At 47.2% G+C, this 12,553-nt stretch overlaps 1 protein-coding gene across 1 annotated transcript in view; it reads left to right on the forward strand.

The window, feature by feature from the left end:
* The first annotated feature begins 5,956 nt into the window (after nucleotides 1–5,956).
* Nucleotides 5,957–12,553, forward strand: part of LOC138567883 (otoancorin-like) — a 119,437-nt gene continuing 112,840 nt past the window's right edge. The window contains exon 1 of the mRNA XM_069646380.1: nucleotides 5,957–6,038. Coding sequence (XP_069502481.1) covers nucleotides 5,957–6,038 — 82 coding nt within the window. The remainder of the gene's footprint in view (nucleotides 6,039–12,553) is intronic.

The following is a 12,553-nucleotide window of genomic DNA, read 5'->3' on the forward strand; positions in this document are numbered from 1 at the left end:
ACTGCCTTGGTTAGGGTGTTCGTCTGCTAGTATGCAGTGTTAGCAAAGATAGCGATCTGACTACTAAGGTCAGCCACGCAGTCTAGGGGCCTGCCTTTGTTGTTCGTCAGGGCTGACACGCAGTGTTTAAAGCCAAGGTCATACAGACAGTGGGCCTCATCACGAGTTTGGCGGTAACCCTTAAATCCGGCGGTCGCGCTATTACCGCCGGATTTAAGGGTCTGCCAAATCAGGGCTTCGGCGGATTTCTCCCCAGCTCCTGGGGGGAAATCCGCTGAAAATTTGCACTACTACCGCCGGTGGGAAATCCGCCGGCGGTAAGAGCGAGAAAATTCCCCATTGAGCCCAATGGGGAATGGGGCATTGCCGAATGGGCTCAGTGGGGAATGGGAAATTACATTACCGCCAAACCAGTGATCCGGCGCTAATAGCGCGGGGGGGGTTTGCCAGTAGGGCTAATACCGCTGGCGGTAATACCGCTGGCGTTACCGCCCAACTCGTGATGAGGCCCAGTGTGTTTGTTAGTGAAGTGGCATTGTGCTCAGAAGGGTCGTAGAGACCTAGTTTCAAATCCCCTAGAATTATAGATCTGGAGGTAGGCTTAATGCTGCCTCCCACTGCTTGTAATAGCTCTTCTTCAAAGGAAGCAGAGGGATCCAGTGGACGGTAGATGATGTGTATAGAGAGGTAGTCTGTAAGCGAGGATGAGTGTTTGGCAGAGAGCAGATCGCATGCCTCCGTCTGGGCATAATAGAGGATCTTATTTGTAGGCTGTTTCTAAAGAGGAGGGCTACCGCTCCACCTGAGACATCTGCCCTGTCACTTCTCAGGATGGCATGTTGAATCTCCTTCACCAATCATTTGCTTGTGAGGAGGCCAGCCAGATACATGCTATACTGCTGATCTGTGTGCCAATGCAGTATGTTCGCTATTGAAGCTCTGCTAAAAATATTTCACTCAGCGCTGCAGACCCTGTAGGAACATGCAGGCTGAGTACAAGCTAAGCTCCTAACCACCAGGGATGCATCCACTCAACATTTCTGTAACTACCCAATTATTGGAGCTGCTACGTTCAACTTTTTGCTGGCATCTTCCTGGCTTTCATTCATTGTGTGGATTCACGGATAAGTCCAGACACCATTGAAATATCTGCAACTGGCAACTGTAGCACTCACTAACTCTGTATGAGGGAGCATGACCATACATTGCAACATGAATTTCCCACTCTCTGGGCCTCATCACGAGTTTGGAGGTAGCCATGCCGCTATTTGCGGCATGGCTGCCTCCAAACTCGGGTCCGGATCTGGGTTCCTTGAATGAGGAATTACCGGGCCATTCCAACCTTGGAAGACCCGGTAATTCCTTATTCAATTTACCCATCCCCATTCCCATTTGAGACCCCATAGGGCTCAATGGGAATGGGGAGGGAGCTAACAACGGGCCAATTAATAACGGGCCCATTGTTAGCTCCCTGGTCCCCTCATGGGACCTGCAAAGGACGTCTGGTCTGACCAGACGTCCAGAGCGAGTCCCGCGAGGGAACCTCATAATAGGGCAGAATGGGTTTAATGGCACCGGCACCATTACCAGCGCCGTTACACCCATTCCGCCAGGGTCGTAATGAGGCCCACTGTCCCTGCACACAATGTTTGTGTCTGATGCTTTACAGGATTTATTCAGGGCATGCAGAAGCATACGTCAAATTGTACACCTCTATAATTATCAAAAGACTGCCACCATCCGGTAGGGCCCACACAGCCAGCTAAGAGAGTTCACTGGCACAGGAAACAGGATCCCTTTGTGGAACCCTAACCTTAAAAGGGTTTCGGCCTCAAAGAGCACAACCATGAAAGGCTTAGGGCCTCGAAGGAGCACATACCTCCCGGGTGAGAGCTTTGATGAGGTCCAGATAAACAAGTAAGGAAAGACGTAAAGGCACAGGCTGACTAGCCAGTGCTGCATTTTAGGACTTTTGGTCCCACAGTCTGATCTTATTTGGACCAGGTGCATTGGGCCTCATTACGAGTTTGATGGTATACAGTAAAAGTGCTGGTAATACTGTTTACTGGCACTTTTACCAGTGCGGCCAAGTACGGGTTTGCCAGAACACAGTTGCCAGAATTACCAGTGCTGATATCATCTCATCCAGAATTACCAGCACCGGTAATCCCAGCAACAATACTGGCACAATGGTATCACCGGCATATTACGAGATTGGATTTGCGGTAATACCAGCTGATATTTTCTAGTAACACCAGCAAACCAAGGCAGAGATAACAACACCTCACAGCAGCCCGTAAATAGGAACAGGTAAAGGAAATAAGGCCACAGATGCATCCAACCCATCCAGGTGCACACAATGCACACAGGAAGAGTGCAAATGGGCTACACCCTCCCAAACACACTTCCTAACATAACCATGCTACCAGTCATTGTTGCAAAAATGGAGCAGGAGGTGCTGCATGCCAATCTACTGCTGCCGGGTGAGAGTACCAGCAGAAGCAACAAGAGGCCAGGGAGAGAAGGAGGAGGAGGAAGATGAATGGGTTGCAAGTGGTGAGGCGGAGGCGTGCAGTGATCCCTTGTACCAGGACCACACCCTGGGCCCTCACTGACAGGCAGATACTAACCCTATACCACCTAAACAGGGAGACCATACTTGACCTCCTGACCCACATCCAGGTGGACATTGGCGGCAGGATCGGCATCAAGTCAGCCATACCACTGCTGGTAAAGCTGGTGTCTGTCCTGCACTTCCTGGCCAGTGGCACGTTCCAGTCCTCTGTGAGCCAGCTGCATGGCATTTCGCAGCTTGCCTTCTCCAGACTGCTGGTACATGTGCAGGAGGCCACCCTGTGTCATGTGGACCAGCGCATTGCCCACCTCACCACCCAGACACAGCTTGACGCCATCAAGGCACGCTCCTATGCAATTGTTGGCACGCCCAATGTGGTGGCAGCATTGAACTGCATGCATGTTCAGTTGGTGCCCCCCACATCCTCCATGCCTCAGAGGAGGTCTACAGGAACTGGAAGCAGTTCCATTCCCTGAATTTCCTGGTCACCTGTGATGCCGGCCTTACCTCCACGCACTATGATCAACCCGAAACACAATGCTGCCGGTCTACATGGAGCTTCACAGAGGACATTGGACCTAGATGCTGGGTGAGTAAATGTCCAATTCCATCTAACTTGCAGCATGAGTGACAGGCAAAGGGGGGGCAGAAATGTCACAAATGCATGGCTATGGAATGGTCCCTGCAGGTCCTGGCCTGTGCAATGTTGCATAACATCTGCATCAGGCGCATCATACCCCCGCTCCCAGATCTAGACATGTCTCCCCCAGAGGATGATGAAGCAATGCCAGCTGGTCCCATGCATGTGCGCATTGAGCGCATAGCGCCCGTGAATAGGCGCATGGCCCGGCAAGAATTTCTTGGGAACTTTTTTGAGTTTACTCTCCACTCTGCGCATCCCTTGAACCTTTGCAAATAACGTGCAACTTCACAGCACACAGTTGTTTTAAAAAAGGAATGTCCAGTCATTGCCTCAAGTGAAATGTTTTGCATTATAAAACGAATAGTGGAAACCCCAAACAACCCCCTCCCTCTGTCCTCCCCAAACACCCAAGCTTCCCAAACACCCCTCTCCCCAAACATCCTTCTCCCTCCACCCTCCCCAAACACCCCCTCCCTGAACATCACCCTCCCCAAACACCCCTCTCCCCTGCCCTCCTCAAATACCCCCTTCCAAAGACACCCCTCCCCAAACACCCCCTCCTCTCACCCTCCCCACACACCAGTGTTCTAAAGTCACATGTGGTGCCTCTTCGCAATGGGGTTCATTGCCTGCTCCTTTGATGAATAAATCACTGGGAGTGGTGCCGTGGGGTTCCAGTCTGGGGGCTCTCAGTGGTGGTGATGGAGCTTGATGGGTCAGATCCCTGGCTGCATGTTCTGTAGGGTCAATTGTACACTGTGGTTTATGGGCCCAGCCGTGGTGGAGGCTACCCCATTGCCCTCACTCACCCTTTGGGCAAGGGAGACGAGGGTGGCAGTCGCATGTCCAAGGCATCTGGCAGTCCTGCAGCTCAATGCCTGCATGCATTCTTGCATCACGCACATCTCGTCGAGGTGCTGGTGTGCTATGACAATGAGTTCTGATGAGTCCAGCAATAAGATACTGGGCAGTGGCAGGGGTGGAGGGCTGTGTGGTGGGCCAGGACTGTAGCAAGCAGAGGGGTAGGACCTGTCACAATCCTCCTCCTCCTCGTCAGTGGTGGTGACACTGCCACTATGGGCTGGTGGCTGCAGTGCTGGTGGTGGTGTTACGAGAACAGGATAGACAGCAGCACAGGGTGTCCATACTGTGGCCTGGTCTTGGGACTGGTGTTTCTACCTGCTGACCAGTGGTGAGGGTGGCAGACAGAGGCGCCGCTGATGTGCCGCTTACAACAGTGGGTGGTGTTGGTGGGGTGTCTGATGCGGCTGATGGTGGTAGGGCTGACGCAGGGCTTTTTTGTGCCAGCGGCAATGCCCTGCTTCCTGGGCCTGCTGGCAGGGGGGTGCACTTTGCAGGTCTGGCTGAAGATGTCAACTGTCCAGCTCTGTCACTGTATGTGCACTGTGTGCCTATGGGGAAGAAGTTAGCATGTTGTTAGTTGTCTGGGGGCCATGTCTGCATGCTTGCATTACACTTGTGCAACATTCTGTGTGTCCTGCTCTATGGGGTATTGGGCCTAATGTGTGCTCCTACATGTAGGTGGTGGGAGAGCAGAGTGCCTGTTGGCATACTAAGGGGCCTTTCTTTTGTGTGTGCGGTGGGCTAACAATTCATATCATGGACTTCCTTGCCACTCATGTGTGCTTCTCATGTGTCCATGTGTGGGGCTGTACATTTTTGCTACAGTGCTTCTCCATGGCTACCTCTAACTGCATCCCCTGGTATGTGTGTGTTTGTGTGATGTGCCCATTTGCTGTGGCTGACGTGTTGCACCAGTTAACTTGCGCATTATGTGGTTCAGTGCTTGGGGATGCATGTATCTGGACACAATATTGGCATTTACAAGGGGTTTGTTGTACTTACCACCTTCGCCTTGGCTCCCAGCTCCTACCTCTGCCGTCTCAACCCCCTCAATGCCCTCTATGTGCAGGATGGAGCTGCATGTCTCCTCCCAGTGCATGCGGTGGAGGGGTGACACTGTCCCCCTCCTGTGGCAGACGTCTCCATACTCTGCTGGGAGATGAGGTTCCAGACCCTCAGGCGCAGAACATCCCAGCGCTTCAGGCAGTCCCTCTTCATGGGGGGGGGGGACAGTCCCCACATCCCTTCATCCTGTCAACCACATCCTGCCATATAGCAGTCTTTCTTTGCTGGCTGATCTTTCTGTGGGCAGTCCCAAAGAGTGCCTCTGAGCGCGGCACCCCTGCATATCTTTATAACGTTCTGCTACCCTTCAATAAATGAAGTGAGAAAGGATAGAATTGTTATCTGTTTGTGTGTTACCTGTGTGATCAAATAAAAAGGTGCCTATTGTTATATCATTCGGATACACAATTTCAGACATCAACATGTGGTAATGATCACGCAATGGTATGAATAACTGGACAGGAATGCCACTGAAATGTGATAAGCACCTGTTTCTTTCTTTTCACTGACTAGCATTGCTCCCACCTTCTTACTCAAGTGTTATCAATATTTGACAGTACTGGACAGGCTTGTTAGACTGTTAAAGTTATCAAGCCCTCCCAAACATGATCTCTCCTTCGGCAGATCTGGGAATGTTATATCATACACAGAGGTTTCACGGAATATGCATGAAAACGAGAGGAACCAGGAAAGGGAATCATCAGGGTTGTATCATTCATTGATCATCAAATAACTTGAGAGATCTGTTTACTAGAGCAGCTTAATATAATCCAGTCTGCTTTCTGTTTTTATATGCCCCGCGAAGAAGAATGTCAAGAGAAGTGACCATCATCCTTGCGCTGCTATTAATGATTCCTACTAAATCGACAAAGGGTCAGCGTTGGGAGCGCGGTAAGCCATGCACTTTACTCATGTATGAAATAACCTATTGATGTTCAGGGTGTTTTGTAAAGTTATACCGTTATATTGAAAAAAATGTGTTTGCGCCGTGTTATAGACTTGCATTCAGGTTATAAGTTGGTAGGTGCTCTGCACATTATTGTTTGGCAAAGTAAGTCATGTGATGAAGCCAAGTTGACATGTGTGTTTAAGATGAGTTTCCCAATAAATTCACTGTTGGAAGGCTTCATACCCATGAGCTTTTTTATTTTAATGAAATTTGCAATTAATTTATGAGGGTAACCTTGTAGTTGGAGGTTTATATTTCATGTTTTTTTGTGAAGTGCCTCATGCTGCCAAGTCGCTATTGGGGCAACACGTATGGGGCTGCTTTACTAAGCTAAGTAAGTAGCTTAAGTTCGACTACATTTACGAAGCTCAAAAAAATAGTGTAAGTAGAACTTAAACCTTTTATTGATTTTTTTGTTTAGCAATTCTTAATAGGCTTTGTAATGGAGAAATACAGGATAGAATCATCAACAATTAGCACTTAAGCCATTTTTTGATGTAGGTTTTACTTAGGCTATTTTTTTTAGCTTAGTAAATCAGCCCCACAGACACATATATATTAGCTGATTTACTAAGCTGAAGAAATTGTGTAAGTTAAACTAAATGTACTAAGCAGAAAAAAATAGTGTAAGTAAAACATACACCAAAAATTACTACAGTTCTACTCACACTATTTTTTGAGACTTTACTCACATACACGCTATGTACGTTACACACAACCTGCAAATCTATGCAATATTCAAAAGAACATAAGGAATGATTTCAAGAATTTCGATTCTTTAACCTTGGTAAAATTAGTACAGTGGTAATATTTCACACGCAACTTTTACAGAAAAAAACACTCCCATGGATTCTTAAAAAATGATCATACTGTGTCAAAAAGAAGTATAATTCTTTATTCGAGCCTTGTAACTGGACAACAGCAAAGGAAATCATCAAAAGAGGGAAAGGACATTTGGGCGGACTATATCTAAAAACGAAACTGAATGCAGGTATCTTTACCGTTTAAAAAAGATAACACATCTGGAAATTGTTTAGCATCTAAGTAGAAAGGCAGGGCAATACAACAAAGTGATAATATCAGAAGAAAATGCAAAAAAAAGTCATATGCCGCAAAATCGCAATGCTGTCTATGCTAAGATGGAACCCAAAATCACAGGTTTTAGGAGGAACCCCCCAGTCCTACATTTAGGTGTCATGTACCTTCCCAAATCTAGGCAACATGACTATCCAATAGCTCTTTTGACACATCTGGGGTATCAGTGGTCGAGCGATCTATTAGGAGGCGAGGAGTTCATGGAAAATGCCTAGGAGCAGCTACACCTTCTGAGTTTTTTTCTAGGGGGCTTGAGGAGCAGACTGCCCCCTCCACTCAGGCCCCACTGAAGAGAACTGGGATATTTTTCTGATTCCAGGTGCTATTGACGTACTGTCCCAAGAAATGTGATTTTCTACTGTGAATGACAGACCATAGAAAAAAGAATTGCGACAGTACAACTTTTTGACTCTGGGATCTAGGACAGGAGGTGTCACGTGCCTCCATGACACAGTCCCATGCTGCTTGAGATCTTGGTCTGCGGCACACAGTTTGCATCCACCATACCATACCGCTGTCTCTTGGTGCTCTTAAATAACTATTTTAATTCTAAAAATAGGATATATTCCCAGCTGGAAGCTTAGTTGTGCAATGAATAATTTCAGAAGTCCTGAGACTGCTGTTCTAGGAAAACAGAGGCGGAAGTGGAAGTTGTGTTGCAGGGAAAGCTGTGGGAAATATTTCTCATTTGTGTTAAGTTGCTCATTCTGACCATTCATTCAGACAAGGGGTCTCATTACGAGTTTTGCGTAATGGGTTAACAGGCTCCGCTAAAGGAGGTGGACCCGTTAATCCCACTACGCAAAATTACGAGGTCCCCTCACGGGACCTGGTAAGGACGCCTGGTAAAACCAACCGGGTCCCGCGAGGGGAAGAGGGAGCAAACAACAGGCCACTTGTAATTAGCCCGCGTTTGCTCCTTCTCCCATTCCTATTGAGCCCGATGGGGACTCAGATGGGTATGAGGAAGGTCCGGGCCCAGGTTCCCAGAGGGAGGAATTACCGGGCCTACTGTACTCGGAATGGCCCGGTAATTCCCCATTCTGGGAACCCGGTAAAGGAGCCCGGTTTGGCGGCAGCCATGGAGCTAATAGCTCCATGACTACCGCCAAACTCGTAATGAGGCCCAAAGTCTATAAGAACAAATGCCAAGACAAAACAAGAGTCTTGCACTGCAGGGGTGAGGCAGCACGGCTCATGAAAGGGTTGAGCTGTCTCAAAATGTAAATATAACAAACATGTCAGCTTCGAAGTGTCCGGGACAAAACGTTTTTTTTTAGGATGGACTGCTTTTAATGGGACACAAACATTTTTTTTGTTCTGAGCCACTGGCTAAAGTGTACGGGTGCCTATATTCCCCAGAGTACACACAGCAGGAGTGTGGCCTCATTATTTTTTTTAAACAAACCCCTGAGTTTTCCTGCATGCCGCACCACTGGCAAAAGGGTCTGATAGCTGCGAATGCACAGGCGGGGCGTTAAGGAGAGATTATACTTTGGTCATGTAGAACGAAAGTGCTGTACTGTTTCTACAGCATCTGGGTAAACAGGGCAATTAGGCGAGGCATTTCTGAGCCATCAAGCTTTAGAAGCAGCTACAGGCTAACTCGTATGCATGGTGTCCTTTGGAATGGTTTAGATACCAAAGTCAGGTACTTCTCTAAAGCACACGTTTCTGTATTTCGAAGGTGTGTTTGCTCCGTCCAAAGAGTTAAGCATTTATCAATTGTCCTTGCTAATGCCTGTGTTTCAAATGCATTAATAACGTGCTGTCTAGACCCTTCCACAATAGCAGCCGGAAAATCGCAAAGATCACCCAGTCCCACTGTACGCAATGCAGTTTTAATATACCTGAACCAGGGGCGGGAACTTGCTCCCTGCAGACCCAGCAGGTTGGGAAGGGCCTCCCGGTCATTTACCAGGGACTGGCAAGACCAAACACGAACCCAATAGAGAAGTGGTCTGAGTGTCCTCAATGGTAATCGAAGTCAAGTGGAAGGCTCATATTTGGAGTCCTTATGGGTAAAAAGAAAATATTTTTGGATACATTATTTCCACTGACCATCAGGCATGTAATGTTTGAGTGACCCCAATGCTCTGCACTCTGACAAGCCGCATCACTGGCGTGAGCCCTCTCAACCTCTACTGCAGGCAGCAGAACGTTATGACTATATGTTTGGGAGAATCCTAAAATAGCTTTACACTTTCTATTCAGGCCTAAATTAGCTTTCCCGTCATGTGCATTCCCTTTCCCATTGCGCGTAACCCTAAGCCCCAGGAAGTCGAAAACTCAACTTCTTCGATCCTGATTTATTTCATGAATATATGTAAGGGTGCGCTCAGCCTACGGTTTTTAGCACAGCGCAGGACTTTGGTTTTTGCTGAGCTGATCATTAAGCCCTTGTTGGTACGTCATCCATAGCTTCTGCCCCTCTCCTGGCCCACTACCGCAAAGGTGAGAAACGTTACTCACTGAGGCAACCGTACCGCCCTTATTCTAGGCAGGTACAGCAGGACGTGGGGACAATTTAAGCTGAAGATGTCAAAAACATTCAAACTAACGTTGTAACTGTAAGAAGCACATGCCCTAGACATAAAGCAAACATGAACTCCACATGAAGAACATGTACCATAGGTAATATATGCATTTATACATGAAGAATATTAAGATACCATCCACAGACATTAAGGACACTAACATGATTTCAACATGAAATTAGAAAATGGGATACCGGGGGGCTTGTATGATTCCTGTGCGGATGCCGTGTACGGCATCTCACAGTAACGTATGTTGCATACTCTGGTTTGCACAAAGGGTTTACAAGTCGGGGTGTAGCTGTTGGAATGGGGATTGCTGTCCCTGAATGGACGAGTTGCACTCGATGTCCCAGGGCCAGCGACTTTTAGAAATACCCAGGGGTCTTCCACAATCGATTACTTCGTCATGCATGTTGACCATTGGCACCTGATAAAGGAATTTGAGGTGATAATGGAATTGTGCAGTGCTCATTTCCCACGGAGAGTAAGCTGACAGTGACAATGTATCCAGCCAATTACATCTGCCTTTCGTCATTTGGACCTGTCTGGGATTAATCCACATTGTAAAAGAAGAATGAAATGGGCCAAGTATGACCCTTTGTGTCTTCAACAGGAACTTGTGTCAGCAATTTGGATTTTGATCCTCCCCATTCTGGGTGATACTGAATTCCCAGAGACGGCGGTGGAATTGTTTAGGGAATTGAGGGGGTCCTTAACTAACACATTGCAGCTGGATTTTAAACAGATAAAGGGTAGGGAGAAAGCTGGTTCAATGAAGAATGTAGAACATCAAAGAGGAATATGCTGGAGGTATTAAAGGCAACAGACAGTTGCAGGGGGAGATCATCTGGGCCAGGGGCGGGATATAAATTGGCCTTAAAACCCAGATTAGAGTCATTTGAAAATCAAACATGGGAAGATCTGCTTTCAGTTGTTTCTTCAAATGATTTTAAAAGGTTTTGGGAGTTTGTTGCAAGAAGTCCCCCTCACAGAAGCAAGCAAAACCCAAAGGAAACACATGTGGAGGCAAGGGTCTGAGTGGATCACTTCTCTTCTCTGTATAGGGGTAAGGTTAATATGACCACCCTTGAGGTGTGTAGCCCTATGGCTAATTTTTCTTTAAAGGAAGTGGAGGCTGCGATCGATTCTCAAGCGCAAAATCACGCTCCGGTACCAGATGCGGATCCGGCACATCTCTACAAGGTGGTGACAGAGTTGTAGGTGCTTTTGTTTACTATTTTTTTTAATGCATTTTTGCAATCAGAGGTATTTCCGCATGCCTGGAAAAATGACGTGATATATCCAATTTTTCACAAGGGTGATTGCAAGAGCCCTTTGGCTTGTGCACCCGTGTCCCTTCTAGATATATAATTCAAAATCTTTGGAGCATCCTACTGGGTCGCGTTGAGGATTGGATCTCTCTGCACTCAGTGCTTTCAGACGTCCAATATGGATTTAGACCTGGCGTGGGGACCTGAGATCAGGCACTGAATTTATATCTGGTGGGGGCGCAGTCCATTTCTTTGAAGCATGAACCAATATATATGGCTTTCATGGACCTAAGCACCAGGCTCGGACTGGCCTATAGGGCAGTATGCTCATGGCTGAACCAAAAACACGGGCCCGTTTTTTTGGTCAAAGAGGGTCACTTTTCTGGACAATTTAGGGCAGTTTGATGAGTTCATTCACTCTGTGGCTAATAGTTTTGACCAGTGTTGCTGAATAAATATTCTTTAAAATGCTCAATTTGCATCACACTTTACCAAAAACGCCCCCCCCCCTGGTTACTATTCAAACAGTGTCACAAAAGGAATAAATAGCCATTTGCAACTGTGGGCCACTTTTTCATTGGTGCCCGAGATAGTTGTATGGCCCTGATAAGCACCACCTTTGATAAGGTAAATAGAGATAAGCTCTGGGCGGTGCTTGGGTCTATGGGTTGTCTAGCTGGGATATTAAGGTTCTTGCGGCTGATACATGAAGGTACTAGGGCCTGTGTCCATTTTGGGGAACAGGGTCAGTGCACAGAATATATTTCGAAGTCAGCACAGGAGTTCGACAGGGCTGTGTCCTGGCACCGGCCCTGTTCACCTTATACATAAACAGTTTGTATAAGACCCTTGTAGGCACTAATGCAGACTCCCCCTGTGTCTGCAATAAACCTTTTCCCGGTTAGCCTATGCTGATGATACAATCATTGTGCGTACACCGAAAGAGTGTTTAATGTGTGCACAGATTTCATGACTACTCTGGATTTGAAAGTCAACACAATGAGGTCTGCTTTCATGGTCTGTGCGCAGGGCAGAGAAAGAAAATAGGAACCACCAAGATGTGCAGTAGTGGCTCTGTAATCCTGCGGGTAAAAGAGTTTGACTATCTGGGAATTTGGTTTGCAGAAAATTGGAGGGAGCTGCTCACATTAACAAACAAAGAAACATAATGAGCCAGGCTTTGGAGGGGGCACATTGTTTTCTGCAAATGTATCAGGGAAAACCGCTTGAGTTCATAATGAAAGTGTACAATACACAAACAAGGGCAGCAACCAATTATGGGTCCTCGTTTTGGGGGGTTAAATAATGTATCTTCATTACAGAGTATAGAAAACACGTTTTTTAAGAAGCTATTGGGTCTGCCGTGCTCAGCCCGACATTTACGGTGCATGCCGAGCTGGGAGCAAAACATCTGGCAGGCGAATGGCCTCAGGCTCCTTTATTACACTGGTTCAGTATTTGGTCCAACGCGAGAGCATTTGTAACATAAGAAATTATCCAAGCCCTGAGGTGCAGTAATGTTTGGAGAAGGGTTGTCCGGAGTGGGCGCAGCAA

This window comes from Ambystoma mexicanum, chromosome 2p (genome assembly GCF_040938575.1).
Source record: "Ambystoma mexicanum isolate Mex_15411 chromosome 2p, UKY_AmexF1_1, whole genome shotgun sequence".
Classification (NCBI taxonomy): Eukaryota; Metazoa; Chordata; class Amphibia; order Caudata; family Ambystomatidae; genus Ambystoma; species Ambystoma mexicanum.